This window comes from Chondrus crispus, genomic scaffold, assembly GCF_000350225.1.
Source record: "Chondrus crispus Stackhouse genomic scaffold, scaffold_183, whole genome shotgun sequence".
Lineage (NCBI taxonomy): Eukaryota > Rhodophyta > Florideophyceae > Gigartinales > Gigartinaceae > Chondrus > Chondrus crispus.
The window spans coordinates 136,841-154,043 of record NW_005179054.1 but is presented as its reverse complement, the minus strand read 5'-3'; the positions used below and the strand labels follow the sequence as shown (position 1 = coordinate 154,043).

Below are 17,203 nucleotides of genomic sequence, written 5' to 3'. Positions count from 1 at the left end.
GACGCACCAGCCCCCGCCGCCCACCGCCCACACGGCGAGCAGTGGCCAACCCCAGCTGCTGTAAATCGAATATTGGTTAATCTTTAGTACTACGTCGCGATGATGCTTGAATCCTGCCGCGCGGGCAACTCCGCCCGAAACCCCCTAATTGACCCGTAAAAGCTATATTTTATGTGCAGAGAAACACCCCAGAGAAACCCACTCGCTCGGCGGTGCAATGCACACGTACTGTACAGTAGTCCTACATACAGTACTGTACTGTGTGTGCAGGGCCCAACAACAAGTAACTCCTAGTAACCTAACGATGGGCCCTGTACACTTGGACCCAGCATGGGACAGAGGTAGTGCAGGTTGGGCCCGTACACTTGGGCCCAACACTAGTAGTGCATGCAGGGGTTGGGCCTACACACTTGGACAACGATGGGCCCTGTACACTTGGACCCAGCATGGGGCTGAGTTAGCGCAGGTTGGGCCTGTACACTTGGGCCCCCGGACCCGGCATGGGGCAGAGGTAGTGCAAGTTTGGCCCAAGAGGTAGTGCAAGTTGGGCCCTGAGGCTGATAGTAATTACAGCCACTCGACGCAAACAAATAGTCCGTGCATACAAATAGTCCGTCCGTTCACCCCCGCTCCGGCGGCGGCAGCACCCATCCCACCACCACTCCGTACTGCTGTTTCTCGTTCGGCCTTTCTCTCTTTGCTCTACTCCTTCCAGTTCTCTCAATTCCGCTTTGCCGTCGCGCAAAACCCATCTTCTGCCCACGACTCTGTCGTTTTACTACGTTCGAGTTTGAACTCACGTGGGAGTGGCGGAAGGTTTACTGTGATTGTCACCTTGGAACCTCGCCTGCAGCTCTACTACCTATCGTGGACGCCGTTGCTGTGTCGTTGGCTCACTTCGGAGCTTCTTTGGCCTCGTGCCACTACCTATTCGCCTATATTCGTCGATCCCAGTGCTGATATATCATTTCGCTTGTCGGCATCACTGTTGCGGGTTTTTTTCTTATTCTCACCGTTCGGGTCGCCTCGTTGTTTTGGAATTTGATCTATATTCCACAACTGCCTCTTCGCTAGAGCAGTTTCTGTTGATACCAGCACTCGTTTTGTCCGAGTATTGGATCTTTTCGCCTTGTTTTTTGTGCTCTTCATCGTCTTTGCTTTATTGGGCCGGTGGACATTACTGGTTTTTGCTAGTTTTTCAGACTTCCGGTGTAGCTTTGGGCTTTCTATCTCTTTGCTTTACGGTCTACAGTATCTTTCTTCATGTCTACCAGACCCTCTTCTTCAAGAGGAAAGCAGCTCTCGCACGCAAAATTGTGTGAAGAAGCGGCCTTTGGTAGATTTGTTTCTTCTAAAGTTAGAGATTCTTTTATAAAAGCAGTCAACTTTCAAGGAGACCGTGAAGTAAAAGCACCCTATTCCCTTCTTTCTACTTTGCTTCAGGTATCGGAGCGATTTAATGCGAAGTTAGAGAGCTACCGTGACCAGTTCGAGACAGGCGATGAGGTTCTCGAGAGGCCACCAACTCCTGGGAGAGATACGGAATGGATGCAGGGCGAATCATACCCTGAAGCACTGGCCGCTATTACAGAAGCCAATACCGGGGAGAAAGAACCGGAGTTCCTAACTGAAGATGAGGTAAGCTGGAACGGGGAGCTTGGGTATACGGGATCACTTTGGCGCGAGTGGATAAATGAAGAAGATGATGAAAAGGCAGAAGAAATGAACAGGCTCGCAGACAGGATAAGGAAGAAGAAGAAAATTCGAATTGAGAACTTGGTCTTTAATACTTTACTCAAGGAAACCACTTTTTTGACTCAATCTGTTGACGAACGCGACCAACAAGTTCAAGAAGCTATGTTGGAGCTTTCCAAGCGCACTGGAAATCGTACGAGAAAAAATAGAAGTGGAAAAAGGGCTAGGCATGCCAAGCGAGCTAAAGAAGAGAGCGCAGGCCTTTCTAAGTCACAGAAGAGAGCTAGAAGAAAGGCATCAGCCAAGAAGAAGGCTTCGGCAAAGATACCGTCTAGCCGAACTGGTTAGTAAAATAAAATTGCTTACGAGGTCTAGTACCGGCCTTTTCTGTATGTTCCCCCGTCTACATTTCCCATTTTCTCCAAATTAGAAGTTTTAGTTTCAAAATTTAATTATTCAAAATGTTTTAGGTCCAACTTGAAATATGTTTCCTGTTTTTAATTTCCAGTTCGACCTGTACAAAAGCTGCGTCGGCCTCTGTCCGATTTTTCTCTTGCTCTCATTTCCAACGACACACCAACCACATCAACCAAGGCAACTTCACTATTTCATTACCCAGTCCACCCCACTACGTCACCAAGTTATTTATCTACTCTACCAAGAAGCTTACCCACGGCAACTTTTGTTGCCGTTTTACAGCGTTGAGACAGGTCTCACGCTGGAGAGGTTTGCGCCCAGGTTTGCGGATCGCAACGCTTTCACCGCTCCGAAGAATCAAGCTACAAGACCGCTCAAGTCTAGAAGTGAGAAGGTGTACTCAGTTGTGCTAACGAAGATCAGGCGGCTGCCGTCCGGTTAGGAGGTACAACTTCCGAAGAGTACACCTAGGGAATGAGGCCACTGTTGACGAGCAGTTTACGATGCCCTCGAGGAAATAATTACTCCTCCCCTTCATCGCGGGGTAAAAAGCGGGGCGGAAACAACTGCAACCAACAGGATAGAAAGCGCCGTCGAAGGATTCTCACTTTCATGAGAAACGCTTCAAGGAGAAATCTGTTTCCTCGTCCTTCTATTATGGGCGCTTCACAAAAAGAAGATGATGAGAGTGCCCTGCAGGAGTTTTTGGATCATAATCTAAGGCAAGAGCTTGCAGGAGACAGTGGTTCTAGCTGGATAGATTGCACTTCCGCCGGAAAGCTACTCCATAGCATGCTGCTTGACGCCGGTTTGGGTCAGTTTGAGCCCGAGGAAAGAACACTGATTGGAACTACCCATCTTGGAATAACTTTGACAGGAGAGAATAATCTACGACAGAAAGACAAATCCCGTAAGCTTAGCATGATAATAATTAAAACTCTCACAGATGGATACATATATTCTTCTTCAGAAAAGTTCGCGCTTCCTCCAACCCTTTTTGTTCCGATACATATGAGCACGTCGGATTGTGGGCATTGGGGATACGTAGCTGCGGTACCTGCTGGTGTAGAGCACTGTAAACATGTTCGAATCTACTATGGTGACAGCCTGAGGTGGCAGCCACCAGCCGGAATTCTTGAGACTCTTCAGTGTTATCTTTGCCATATTTTCCCAAAGATAAAGTTTACTGTTGCCACTGAGAACCATGCCCTTGACACATTAAACTACAAAGAGCAATTGGATGGATTTAGCTGTGGGTTTTATGTCCTATCGGCTGCTTCCAACTTCTGTGTGAAGAGAGGATTCATGCCAGTAGAAACATTTAAAAAGAGAAGTAAAAAGTTGTCCGAAATCTTTCGTCAGGCTTGTGTTCGAGCCCTTTTGACTATGACACTCCGCGCAATAAAGCACTTCGGAAGCATAAAGATATCGGACTGTCGAGTTGTATCATACAACAGCGAAAGAAGACGAAGCCTTCGTCTGGAAGGTAGGCGAAATGTGGATATTTCCAAGAAAGATTCTCAAGATTCGAAGCACGCATTGAAAGAGCAACACCCATCTGACTCTGACATCATCAAAAAAGGGGATGACCATGAAATCATGCCAATAACACCCGTAGTTGAACCGACGAATGAGGACTCCCTTGGTTCTTTGTGTGGAATTTGGGATATCGAAGAAGAAGAGACCTCAGACGAGATCGATTGCGAGATTCTTCCCTCTTTCCACAAGCAAAACACGCCTAGGAGCGCTTCATATTCCTTTACAACTTCAAATCCACAAATCCACAGCCCTAAGTTGATGTGTGATAAACCTACGTTTGAAACCATCAAAATCTCTGGCTGCGACATTAGTTCTTTGCTATTGCATGATTACGTTTTTATTGAGGGAGTAGACTTACAGCCTTCTCATATACGAGAAAATGTGACGCTGGCAGGAGTCAACTTCGAGCCAGGGAATAGAGCTAATGACTCTGGAAATGGGAGACAAAATACTCACAGTCGGCCTATCTCTCTTTTGAAGACTTCGAACGCAAATAAACGAAACAAGTACGGCGAAGCTCAACCTAAGAAAGGAAGAATTGGAAAAGTAGAAGAAAAGCATGTAGCTAACCTTACATCATTTGTAGGAGATCGGTTCGACGAAGGGCATGTCTTTGGAAGAGTCTTCACAAGAAAATATAAGAATGGAACCGGTAAGTACATTGGAAGGACTAGACTTCGCTGTTTACGCTATGGAAAATATTGCAAATGTCCCTGTCAAATCGTGGCTCGACGTCTCACAAGTGAATCGGGTTGGAGCGTTCGTGCGCTGTTGACACACGAGAACCACGAGCTTATTCGCCATGTGCCTGAAAAGAAGAATGCGCACCTCTCTTCTCTGAAGGCTTCCATCAACAAACATTTTGGAAGTGAGAATTAAAGTCGAGGTGCATAATGAGTCCAGAGTTAAAGCCTTAATCTGGCTACATCATTTGATCATAAAAGAAAACGCATTGGGTTCGTCATGAGCTGTGACAAATCCTCAAGAATTCGTAGATTGTAGCACTATTTGAATAATCAAATGAAAGTAACAAAGTATTTTATTATCTTTGTTGTCTACTTCCACAGTGCTGATTTGACATCATCTTTCCTTAGTACGTTTTTCGTCCATTCTATCCATTTGAATTGTTCGTTGAACAGTTTTTTGAGATCATTACTTTTGCTATAAGCGCATGACAAACCATAGTTCTGTTTTATCATTTTTGACTCGGATAACGATGTGAAAGCTTTTTCGTACTCCTTGACAGACCTTTCGCTACAAAAATGAAAGAAAGCCATTGCTATCGTTTTGCGTTTCGCGTAGAGCGCCTTACTAGAAACTTGTTTTCCATTCTTGAGCAATTTTCGGTTTCTTTCGTATACAGACCATTCCATAAGTGCTTTCTCAAGCGCTACCACTGGATCAGGCCTCACCCACCACCTCAATATGCTAGCCACAGTGTCCGAGCAACGTGGTATCTCAGCTTTTCTCACTGTACTTGAAGTGGGAGGTTGAAATGTGAGCTGTGTCAGCGTCTTCGACTGGCATTTTGTGCTTCGTTTTTTCTCTATCTCTCTTTTGTTCTTTAAACCTTCCAATTTCTGTTTCGCTGTGAAATCTTTTACCCCTTTTACTGCTCCCGGGTGTTTGAGCGATCCAGAATGCAGGGTGGAAACATGATAATTGTTGTTGATGACTTGGAAGGCAAAAGATGACTGTGATATGGTGTTTGAAAGTGATGCGATATCCTCTCCTGTGGCAAGTCTCGTAGGACAATTAAGCAATGGAGGTAGAGCTTGACCGGTGACTGGATGGGTCCCTTGCGGATGATACAATGGTTCCGTGGACTTCACTGCCGAGGTCAACAAGAGTAAGGACTCCTGAAAAGTATCGAGAATTTTAGATCCTCTCGCCTCGAACAGCGGGTTAGGTCGCAAGTCGCTTTCATATGATAGAAACCCTTCTGGAAGAGCTTGTATCGGACAAAGCTGCTGCTGCATTCCATTTTGTGATGCTGTTGGATCTGAAAGAGCGAACTTCTCACTTTTATCAGAAAAAGATTTGAATACCTCAGCTACTGCCCGGATTCTTTGTACTTGGCGATCTGTAGGTGCGGTTTGAGCGAGACTGATCCGGCGATGAGATTTCTCTCTGTATCCCATTCTGAGACGTGACAAACCGCTGTGGTAGACTTGAAAGAACACTATGCTGAAGGGTACGGGAACGAGAGTGTACAGAGATACCTTCAGGACTGGAAAGCTGTCGCTCAGATGTCAAATGAAGGGCAACAACGGAAACTTAATTTTCTGAAATATTTATTTGTAACCGACAGTTGAAACGTTTGCAAAGCCTATGATTTCCCCCAGAACGGCTTACGATCTTCGACTTCTGACGCTCAACTCGGTACAAAATGGAGCCAAATATTGACGCAGGTATAATTGCAGAACGGATCGCCCGCAATCCAACTTCTGAGTCGTCTCAGAAACGATACAAGTCATCCGCTCAATTGTACCATGAATGGCTGGTGGCACTTGGCGCTAACGTTGATGAGCTTGATTGCTCGCCTACAAGAAAAAAGGAATCTGATCCTGTTTTTGTAGCTTGTGCTCTTATCATCGCAAGGTGTGGTCCGCGAGAAGATGGTTTCGAGGGACTTAAAGCAAAGTCAACAGGAGGCGCAATCAAAAGTGCTGTAGTGTCCTACTGGAGACGAAGAGGAATAGATGGAGAGTATGTCAGACTCCCAGATGGATCCTTTACTGGTAACCCTGGCAAGTCTCCTGACCTGCAGTCCTTAATAAACCGATTGGATGAAGCGCAGCGCATATCTCGTGCAAATATAACGAGAAGGGCCTACCAAGAAACTCATGAGGATGTCAGAGCTCTTTACTACAGATTTGTCGAAGATCAGCTACCTGCTGCTATTAGAAGAGACCCGACAGTCAACTACTCCGAGCTTCAAGTCGCTTGCTTGAATATGATGCAGTTTAGCTCCGTATCAAGAGGTTCGGAAATGTTAGCGCTCAAGGTGAAAGACTTCTGCTTCACTGGGAACACAATTGATTCACCAATTGTTGGAGTTCTTCCAATTACTAAGAACCGGAAAACAAGTTACACTTACTTCAGATTTTCTAAAGCTGTAGATGTGTCCATTTGTGGCTTACGAGCACTCATGGGGTGGTTCTGTGTCTTAAGATCCCACGCTGTATGCAGTGGAAACCTCTTCGTTCAAGTGAAGTCTAACGTCCTTCAAGGCGGTACTAAATTGGATGGCAGTTCGTACGCCCGTCTTTTACGGGGCATGGGCGAGAAGTGTGGATTCTATGGATTGGCTGAGCACAGCGCGCGTAGAGGGGGAGCGGGGTACTACTACTACGTTCTGCGACGAGATTTGTTCTTTCTCTACAGGGCATTCTCATGGGAGAGCCTGACAGAAATGTTGAAATACGTGGGCTTGGAAGACGTTCACAACTCGTACGCCTTGCTTGGGTTTACTGCTTTTGGAACGAATGAGTTATTCTTTTCTATGCAACCCACGAATCATTAGAGAACTGTTTCCGATGGTGTTTACCTACCAAGTAAACCTAAATTTGTTTCAGGAGCGCACGATTCTATTCATGTATTTCGTAAAAAAGCACCTCTGTTTGTATTATTTCTGACAATCACAAATTGAACACAAATGGCAGTCCACCATTACGTCAGAGGTGCCTTTCTCTGTATATGAATGTAAATTTTGCGTTTGATGTTCATAATTTCAATTGAAAGCCTTGTATTTAGGACTACTCTAGCGGAAAAACGTCTAGAGAAGATTCGAGAAAGTTTTGAATGGAATTTCATCGCATACTGGTTGCTACAATCAGTTATTCAGAATCTGATGACTTCATGATTACACCTTGATCCTTAAACGTGATCGTACTTACACACGTAAGATGATTATAACCCCTTGTAGTCCCGTTCTCTTCAAATGCAGGGCCTGATAGTTATGATGGCGAAAGAGTCTTCTTGCTTTGCTATCCGTAAGAACCTTTGACCTACTCTTCTATCATAAAACTGTAATGCAAATTTCACTGTGAAAGTAATATACTGTGAAGTTCGTGATTCAACTCATGAAATGTCATAGCGTACTGTGGAATCAAGAAAATGACAGTTATGATCTTGAAAGAGATCTTGACGACAAAATCTCAAAAGGCGTTGATTAAAGACAAAACTAACAATCACTTAGGCTTCTTTTGCCATTCAGCTGCAGACGGCTAGAACTCTCGTCCATGGTTGATATGTATCGCTATGATGAGCTTAGAACAGTTCTTGCAAAACTCTACTCCTTATAGTTCCGTACACGTAAAACTGATGGAGAATTTAAAGGAGACAGTAGTACTAATGTATCCTTAGATAATACCGCAGGGTGTATATATAATGCTATCGAGCATGACAAATTATGAAAATATTAACAACTAAAGAAGACATGGTCTGATTAGACATGGTCCGATTGTGAAACGTTTAAGAGCATTTAAAAATAGAGCTAGCCATGGACGTATACGCATTGTGTTGCCAGTAAACGAAGGATTACACTGTGAAGACGATATGTTCCCCATAAATAGGTTCTTCTCTGCAGAACAGTTGGGCGTTCGATGAGGGGGGGTCTTCAAAAAACCTGAAGAAACGTGGGCCCTGCACACGTTGAGCCCTTCAAAGACGTTGGGCCCTCCGAAGACGTTGGGTCTTCGACAAAATGTGTGCTCATCGACGAGGTTGGGTCCTGCACAAGTTGGGCCCTTCAAAGAGGTTGGGCCCTCTGTGGTACAACTCTCCTCAAACCCTAGCGGGCGAGAGGCTCGGAGGATGAGCCGAGGGAGCTCGCGACGCGAGACGCGCGGCGCGCGGTTACCGAACGGTCGGACTTGCGAAAAGAGAGTGGCACACTGGCCGGTTACGCGCAGTCGTCCCGAGGTGCTAGATCGGAGACGACCGGTAAGGGGTTAGAAGCCAACGCGCGAGAGAATACCGAAACGGTAGTACGTAGGCGCGAAAGGGAGGGGGGCAAGTCTGCCCCCCGTGTTTACTGCGAGGACGGTGTCCAGGTCTTAACCCCTCAGAGGGACGCCCGGGACACCTGTCCAATACAGTACCTGTCACTTACTGTGGACCAGGTACTGTACGCGATTGAAAATCTAGCGCCGTCATTACACTACCGCACGGATCCTCACACTACGCGCTTGCATTACACTGCGCGCGCATTATCCCCACACGGTTCCTTACACTACACGTGTACCCAGGCGTACACCTGTCACTTGCTGCGCCCGTTCGGTAATCATGCGTATTACACGTGGGCCACGGTGCCCCGTGCCCGCTGCGCGCGGCCGCTCCTACTGTACACCGACCGCGGATCGGTCGTTGTACCACACCCTCCGAAGACGTTGGGTCTTCGACAGTTGGGTCATCGGCACAAAGTGTGCTCTTCGACGAGGGTGGGTCCTGCACAAGTTGGGCCGTCCGAAGAGGTTGGGATGTCCGAAGACGTTGGGTCTTAGACAATTGAGTCTTCGGCACAAAGCGTGTTTTTCAACGAGGTTGGGTCCCGCACAAGTTGGGCCGTTCAAAGAGGTCGGGCCCTCCGAAGAAGTTGGGTCTTCGACAGTCCTTCGACACAAAAGGTGCTCTTTGACGAGGTCGGGTCCTGATGAAACGTTGGGTCGCATACAGGTTGGGACCTCTAAAGAGTTCGATAGTGTAGAAGCGTTGGGCTGACCACTTGGGACTCCCAAGAGGTTGGGTTGGGTCTTCGACACAAAGTGAGGCATTGGACGAGGTGGGGTCTTCAAGATACGTGAATAAATGATGGAACCTGCAAAAGTTGGGCCCTTTAAAGAGGTTGGGGCCTACGAAGAGGTTGGTTCCAGAAAAAAGTGGACTCTTCGACGACGTTGGGTCCAGATAAAACGTTGGGTCGGGTATATAGGTTGGGCTCTCCGAAGACTTGGGGACTTCGACGCAAAGTATGCTCTTCGATATGGTTAGGTATTTGTGTAGTGTTATTTTCGGAGGTCTGGTTGGTTATTGTATGTTTGTCGTTTGTTTCCTAAAAGTTTCCAGCAGAATGCAAAAATGCATATGCAGGGTGCAATGGCGGTTTCAATGTAGTGTAGTATTGAGTCTAAGGATGTTTTGGGAATGGATCCTCCTTTTCTGACAATACTTTTACAGACATCCTGGCTTACATCTTCCTTTGCGTTATCGGGTGTCTGAGAGAGGTGGGAGTTTCACTTCGGGCGGTGGACTGTTTTAATTGAAAGTTAGGATTTATCATACCGGCGGCATCGCTGGGGGGTTTCCCGTCGTCAAAACGGTTGCCCGCATCGGAGATGCACACATGATGTTATGAAATTGTGAACTCTAAACTGAAGGAAAAGGGGTGTGCTCGGCGATGGATCAAGCAATCTGCGCAGTGATTGACGTAATGCTATGTTCACTAGCTACAGTAGCTATGCTAACGCTGCTACAGTAGTTTGCCTGCATACTGCAGCTACTGTAAAGCATGGTCTGCCCTGCTGGAAACGAGCCTGGTCTCCTGGACAATGTACATTGCGATCCATATCAAATTCTTGCAAAACTCCGCGAATTAAACGCCTCTGGATAGGCTATCATCCTCGCAGGGGCACTGAACCGCTTCCTATTGTCATTCTGCAGACCAGAGCTCCATCTCCCCGGCATCGATCACATCTTCGACAACCGCCAAAGCTGTCATCCACGCACCCGTGTTCCGATTTTGCTAGATAATCCGACCCAGTATGGCTTTCATCTCCTTCCCATCGACGTTTATCGGCACTAATGTCAAAGCCGCATCGTTTTCGCGACGGTCGCGTTCTGCCGTGCGCACAACTCCCATTGCTTCTGCCGTCCCGCGCAATGCAAATCTCAAGAAGCTGCAGGCTGGATATCTGTTTCCTGAGATCGGTCGCCGGCGCCGTGCATACCTGGAGCAGAACCCTGGTGCAGATATCATTTCGCTTGGCGTTGGGGATACCACGATGCCGATCCCGGAACACATTTGCTCCGGGCTTGTCGGCGGAGCTTCAAAGCTCGGCACGGAGGAAGGGTACTCGGGTTATGGTGCTGAGCAAGGCATGGGTCCTCTCAGGGAGAAAATTGCTCAGGTTTTGTACAAGGGGACCGTTAAGTCGGACGAGGTTTTCGTTTCAGACGGTGCGAAATGCGATATTTCTAGACTGCAACAGGTCTTCGGTGCCACCGCGACCGTTGCCGTCCAGGATCCGAGTTACCCAGTTTACGTCGATACATCGGTTATGATGGGGCAGACAGGCCTTTATGATGAGAGCAAGGGTCAGTTTGAAGGAATTCAATACATGCAATGCGATGCGGAGAACGACTTCTTCCCGGATCTGTCTAAGGTCAAGCGCACAGATCTCATCTTCTTTTGCTCCCCGAACAACCCCACGGGTGCTGCTGCCACCCGCGAACAATTAACACAACTGGTCAACTTTGCGAAGAAGAATGGAAGTATAATCATTTACGATGCTGCCTACGCTCCCTTCATTAACAACCCAGACGTCCCTACTAGTATCTACGAGATCCCAGGCGCCAGGGACTGCTCGATCGAGGTCAACTCGTTTTCCAAGTATGCTGGATTTACGGGTGTGCGTCTTGGCTGGGTTATCGTTCCTGATGAGCTCAAATTTGCAGATGGAAGTGCCGTTCGTGACGACTTCAATCGCATCATGTCAACGTGCTTTAATGGTGCGAGCAGCATCTCCCAGAACGGGGGGCTTGCATGCTTGGAAGATAGCGGTCGTAAGGAAATTGAGGATCTGATTGCCTACTACCTCGGCAATGCTGCTGTTCTGCGCAAGACCATGCTGGAACTTGGCTTCAAGGTTTATGGTGGGACTGATGCGCCTTATATCTGGGTTGGTTTCCCTGGGAAGAAGAGCTGGGACGTTTTCTCGGAGATCCTTGATAAGGCGCAAGTCGTCACGATCCCTGGTGCTGGGTTTGGCCCAGGCGGAGAGGGTTACCTCCGTCTGAGTGCATTTGCTCCTCGGGAAGCGTGTGAGGAGGCCTGCAAGAGATTGCGCGCTATGTATGCCGGTGTCCCAGCCGCATAGATGCGTAGGGACACCTGATGCAGGCTTGGAGCTGTACGTCTGAGTCATTACCGTAGATACATGGAGGGCCGAGGTTGCAGCTCCTGGCTCGTTTGACGATTCCATTGCGTTCCGCGAGTCCGTAGAGATAGCTTAGGTTCACCAGGGGTGCATCAGTCTTCTGTAAATCTGACACAGCGTTGGCGTGGGAGACGAATGAATGCTTTAAGTGGTCACTTGGACATGATTTGAAGTACGTCTTCATCAGTGAGCTTGTGCTGGAGGCCGACCCGTTGTGGATCATGTTTTGTTGACCTTCCCCATACGAGCGCGTAACGGAACTGCGATGGATCTGCGAGACTTCTGTGAATGGACTTGCATGCGTCCTCCACTTTGCTGCCTCCGCGTAATACAATAGGTTCTTTGAAGTCAGGTGGGGCGCCTTGCTTCTTCGTATATACGCGGCAAAGGCCTAGATGCTCCCAGATCTGCTCGATGACATACTCTAGATTGAGCTTGAGGTAGCAAGACATGACGACAGAGTTTTCTTGATGGGCGAGACGATTGACCTCCTCCAGCGAGACCGCATCCACCTTGCTGTACAAATACAGACACCGAATGTATTGCCTATTATCATCGATAACATCAATCATCTCGTCGATGGAGATATCCTGGCGAATGACGACATCAGCGTTATGTATCTTATACTCTTTGAGAATGTTCCTGCACACAGATTCTGTAATATGAGTCAAGGGCAAAGTGGCGGTGAAAGCAATGCCGCCTGATTTCTTCGGCTTGAAGTATACATCGGGCGGGGTCTTGTTAAGACGAATACCAACGGCCTCGAGCTCTCTCTCAAGCAAGGTGCGTTGGATGTCGGACTTGGTGGCGTCTAGCATGAGTAGAATGAGATCGGCTGAGCGAGCTACAGCAATGACCTGGCGGCCACGGCCTTTGCCCTGCGAGGCGCCCTCAATGATTCCGGGGAGATCTAACAGCTGGATGGTGGCGCCTTTGTGGGTGAGGATACCCGGCACGCATGTGAGGGTTGTGAATTCGTCTGTGCGGACCGGATGGAGTTGTGTGCGGGTGTGAAATCAGGTCAGACATGGCATGCATCGAGCGGACGTTGTCTTCGAGAGTGGATGGGGATATATACGCACAGTTGGCAGCCTCGCTCTCCGTCTCGGTGACAGCGCTGAGGAATGTACTCTTTCCCGTTGATGGGAAGCCGACGACGGCGACGCGTGCATCTCCGTACTTGACGACCTCGAATCCTCTCTCCGCGGCGTTTCCGCCCGACTTGGGACCTTCCAGGGCTTCGCGCCGGAGGCGTGCGAGCTTGGCTTTTAAAATGCCAAGATGCTGCGCGGACGGGGGAACGCGGTGGTCAGAATAGTTGCGGACAGTGGTTGGAAGAGAGGAAGTGGGGATGAATGTGGAGAACTTACACCTTCTGTGGCTTTGTTCTTCTGCGTGCGGGACATCTCTGTTTCGATATCTTTGATGCGTTCTTGGACCCCCATGTTGAAGTCAGGATCTTGTTCTGGACGCTGAGAGTTTGGTCTGGGTATGCAACGGGCCGCAAGAAGCGCGATGACAGAAGATGGATTTGAGGAGTGGAGACTTTCAGGTTTCTGTCTGTCGAACTGAAAGGAGAGAGCGAAGGAGCGGTATGGAATGCTGAGACTGCCAGACGGGGAAGATGCTCGTCGGGATTTTGATGGTGATCGGGGTGAAGGGGGCATGGAAGCGTCTACCGTAGCAAGCTGCCATTCATTGAACACGTGTGCTACTTGGCACGGCCAAAAAAAAGGTCCACGTGTCACTTGTTATGCTTTAAGCCCAGCCGTCAGGTTACTATGATGGTAGCTGTAGCAACCCAGCTCTGTAAGGAAAAAGCCGCTCGTACTGAAACATGATTCGTCCATACTGTGTAAAACGAGAGATTTGGTCGAGATTGGCCTGAAAGACCGTTTCAACCGGCAACTACCCTTAGTTTACGGAAAGTGTACTGTACCCTTGAAGGGTACAGTACACTTTCCGTAAACCACATCTCGACTGTCCAATACGCCGAGATCACGGCGGCACTCTTGAACTCGTCGACGCGCCCCGCATTCGCCCCCGCGATTCCCCCCGCCCCCCCGCATCATGGCTCCGTCCCGTCTCGCTTTCGTCCCGGGCCTCTCGCTCCCCCTTTCACGCCCGTCCGCCGCGCTTGATCGGCTGCGTCTGTCGCGCCGACGCCCGCCCCTCTCAGTCCCGCGCGCGTCGGCCGACGACAATGCAGCGGCCACTGCGGCGGCCGTCGACGCCCAAGTCGGCTCCGCGCCCGATGTCGCCTTCGGCGCCCTCGCGCCGCCGCTGCGCGGCCTGCTGGCCGCCGCGACCGTCCTCGCCGCGTCCGCCATCTCCTTTTCCGCGGCGCCGCCGCGCGGCATCGCCCGCCCCGGCGCCGCCGTCGCGGGCGCCGCCGTCGCCGCCGCGGGCGTGGTCACGCTCCGAAATGGACCGAAGAAGGCCGCCCGGAAGTATCTCGCCAAATTGCTCATGGAAAAGGGGCTCGCCGATCCAGAGCTGCCGCCGCTGGTGCAAGGGATGAAGGGCAAGTTCGGCCTGAGTGACGAGGACCTCACGGAAATGTGCGAGACGACGTACGAACTGTACTTGCTCGCGATGGTCGCCGTCCCGGATGTTAGCTTTGGGGAGATTTCCCAGCTGGGTAGGCTGAAGGCCGCTTTTAGGTTAGGTGGCGCAAGCGTTGGAGACGCTCACTTTGAAGCTTGCCGCGCGTTTTATCGCAACAACGTTGTCTACATGGATGCGGAGGACGATGATTTCGAGCGTGACGCGGCCCAGAGAAAACTGGATAAGCTCCTTTTCTTGTCCGATCGCATGTATGAGGACAAGGAGACCGAGGAGGCCTACCGGTACGAGCAGTCGAGGTTGTTCAAGTTCTTTTCCATGAACAAGGATAGATACGAGGAGCGCGTTGCACGCGTCGCGCTCCCATTTTATAAGGATGTGGTTGCCCGCGCTTGCGTCGATTCGTCAGTTGGTAGCGAGGATCTTTTGGCTGCTCAGGCGACTTTGGGCGTCAAGGACATACAGGCGGAACGCATCCGCTCGGATGCGTATGCAGATCGCGTTGACTCCCTTGTATCACAAAAGGGGAAGCTTAACGAAGTTGACAATGAATCCCTCGCCCGGTTACGCACGTTGCTCAAGATTGGCGACGACAGAGCCAGCTCTACGCTAACAACGCTTGCTGAGCCGGTATATCGCATGGAGGTCGGTGAGGCTCTTGATGCGGTTAAGAAGGCTGAGGAATCTTTCGCGAGCATCTACGGCCGCCTGGCTCTGCGGCAGTCGGAACTCTCGTTCCCTTCTGATGCTGCGAGGGTCGCGATGTCTAAAGAAATTAGCGAGAGGGCGAGCGACCATATTCGCACAGCGAGCAAGTATCTGCGTGTTCAGAATGTCAACGGATGCATCACCCAGCTGAAAGAGCTCCTACAGTATACAGAAGGGATCGTCGGCTTGTTGAAGGTGTCCAATGATGACGTCCAGGACGAGACTGCAATTATCAAGTCATACATGCCGAAGGTTGCCAGCGTCCTTTCGCGCATGGAGCCACGTCAGATGTATCGTATCTATCTTTCAAAGTGCCTAGAAAGCCGCCTCATTGGTCCCGAACAAGAGACTCAATTGGCTAGATTACGAGCCGTGCTGGGGCTGACGGAGGAGGTCGCCCTTGAAGCTTTCAAGACTGCTGCTGGACCAGTGTACAAGAAGGCTGTCTCTGATGCAGTAGCTGCTGGTACATTCGACGACGAGCGCAAGGCTGGTATCACCAAGATCAAGGACGATTTAGCTCTGCCACTCGAGACGTCCAAGAGCATTGATTTGGATATTTACAGGAACAAACTTACGAGACTTGTGGATGGTAATCGAATCCTCCAAGAGCACGAATCGCAGGAGCTCTTCGTGTTGAGAGAGTTTCTGGGGTTGTCGCCAGAGGATGCAGCTCCAGTACACAAGTCGTGCATGGGTCCGGTGTATGAACAGTCTGTGACGGAGGCGATGGGTCCTACTGGTATCATGCTCGATGAATACAAGGGTGGTCTTGAGCGATTGCGAGAACGTTTGGGGCTCTCGAGGGAAGACGCTGATGGTGCATTCTTTAGAGTCGTCAAGCAGAGGATGCTCCTTTACGTGACTAGAGCGATGTCTCAACTTGAGAAGCGCCAATCGTTCCGTGGCCAAAACGAAGAACGTGATGTTGGTGATGACCCGAACATCAAACGAGCTGGAGCAGTGTTGGGTATCGATGCAGGCGGTCTTCCAATTGAGCTCTCCAATCTAGTGGACTTTTATGTCAGGAATGGCTTGGCAAAGGAAGAGGAAATTGAAGTCGATGGAGAGAAGAAGACCGTTACCAAGTATCCAGTCACATTGCGGGGCGATCTCCAACCAAAGGTCTACAACGAACTATACAAGCAATACGTCATTCAGTGTTTCAGTGCTCAAACACGTGGGGAGAAGCAGCGTTTGTTTGCAGCCCTGGACCAATTGGGCTCTATTTTGGGAATGCAAGAAGACGAAATCTCCAACATTCATTCAGACATTGGTACCGTGATTTACAAGAATTACATCAATCAGTCACTACTGAAAGGTCCTCTGGAAGACAAAGATGTCGATTTCTTGTCCAACATTCAGAAAATGTTAAGCATGAAGGAAGACCATTGTGCTTCTCTCCTGAAGGATGCGAAGAATAACAGAGTATCTGTGTTGCTTGAACAGATATATGCGCTACCAAAGGTATTGCCAGAGACAGTGAAGAAATTGCGCAAAACGGCTGCCCTTCTGGATGTAGATTTGGTCAAGGACTTGAAAGTGTCCGCAGACCAAAGGGCCAAGCTCTTCGGTGTGGAGATCGATGCAGCAATTGACACTGGGGCCTTAGCAGCAGACAACCAGGACCTTGTCCAAGAAGTGCAAAAGAGTCTTCAAGTCGAAGACGCGGCAGCTAAGGACATTCTGCTGGCTTGTATTCAGCGCCGTACTCTGTCTCATCTCGTTCAGGCATCTGCCAGTTTGAGACAAGACAGGTCAGAGTCAGCGGTGGCTGAACTGAAGACCATGCTTCGGTATGGAAAGCTACTCCCCGCGAAGGTCAACGCACCTGCCGTTTCTGTTTCGGAAAGACGGGAGTTGTATCTTTTGTTCCAGGCAGACGTGATTACCGATGGTGTTGTAGACGCGCGAGCGAAGGAGCAAGTCAACTTGTTGAAAACGATGTTCGGGTTTGTGGACGCAGACCTTGAACTGGTGTCGTGATCGGTGGTGGAATAGCAAAGTGTGTTCATTTGCTTTTGTGCTTTAGTTGCGGAAGACAAGGGAGATCCATAAACATATTGGAAGTGGCATCACCTCTTAATTGGAGCTACGGTATGACGGGTTTGTGAAAATAG

At 49.3% G+C, this 17,203-nt stretch overlaps 4 protein-coding genes; 3 read left to right on the top strand and 1 right to left on the bottom strand.

Moving 5' to 3' along the window:
• Positions 1-10,089: 10,089 nt before the first annotated feature.
• Positions 10,090-10,404, top strand: CHC_T00003281001 (hypothetical protein). Its single transcript, XM_005714399.1, has one exon. The coding sequence runs from the start codon at positions 10,090-10,092 to the stop codon at positions 10,402-10,404; it is 315 nt and encodes a 104-aa protein (XP_005714456.1).
• Positions 10,405-10,415: 11 nt separating this feature from the next.
• CHC_T00008432001 (probable aspartate aminotransferase) lies at positions 10,416-11,946 on the top strand. XM_005714398.1 is given in 2 exon segments: positions 10,416-11,750; positions 11,751-11,946. The coding sequence occupies 1 exon segment, from the start codon at positions 10,416-10,418 to the stop codon at positions 11,748-11,750; it is 1,335 nt and encodes a 444-aa protein (XP_005714455.1). The 3' UTR covers positions 11,751-11,946.
• A 16-nt stretch (positions 11,947-11,962) lies between these two features.
• On the bottom strand, positions 11,963-13,255 carry CHC_T00008792001 (conserved GTP-binding protein of unknown function (Developmentally regulated GTP-binding protein 1)). Its single transcript, XM_005714397.1, has 4 exons — positions 13,181-13,255; positions 12,893-13,094; positions 12,191-12,789; positions 11,963-12,115 (listed from the first exon to the last, which is right to left on the bottom strand). The coding sequence occupies exons 1-4, from the start codon at positions 13,253-13,255 to the stop codon at positions 11,963-11,965; spliced, it is 1,029 nt and encodes a 342-aa protein (XP_005714454.1).
• A 1,024-nt stretch (positions 13,256-14,279) lies between these two features.
• CHC_T00003280001 (hypothetical protein) lies at positions 14,280-17,175 on the top strand. XM_005714396.1 is given in 2 exon segments: positions 14,280-17,069; positions 17,070-17,175. The coding sequence occupies 1 exon segment, from the start codon at positions 14,280-14,282 to the stop codon at positions 17,067-17,069; it is 2,790 nt and encodes a 929-aa protein (XP_005714453.1). The 3' UTR covers positions 17,070-17,175.
• The last annotated feature ends 28 nt before the right edge of the window (positions 17,176-17,203 follow it).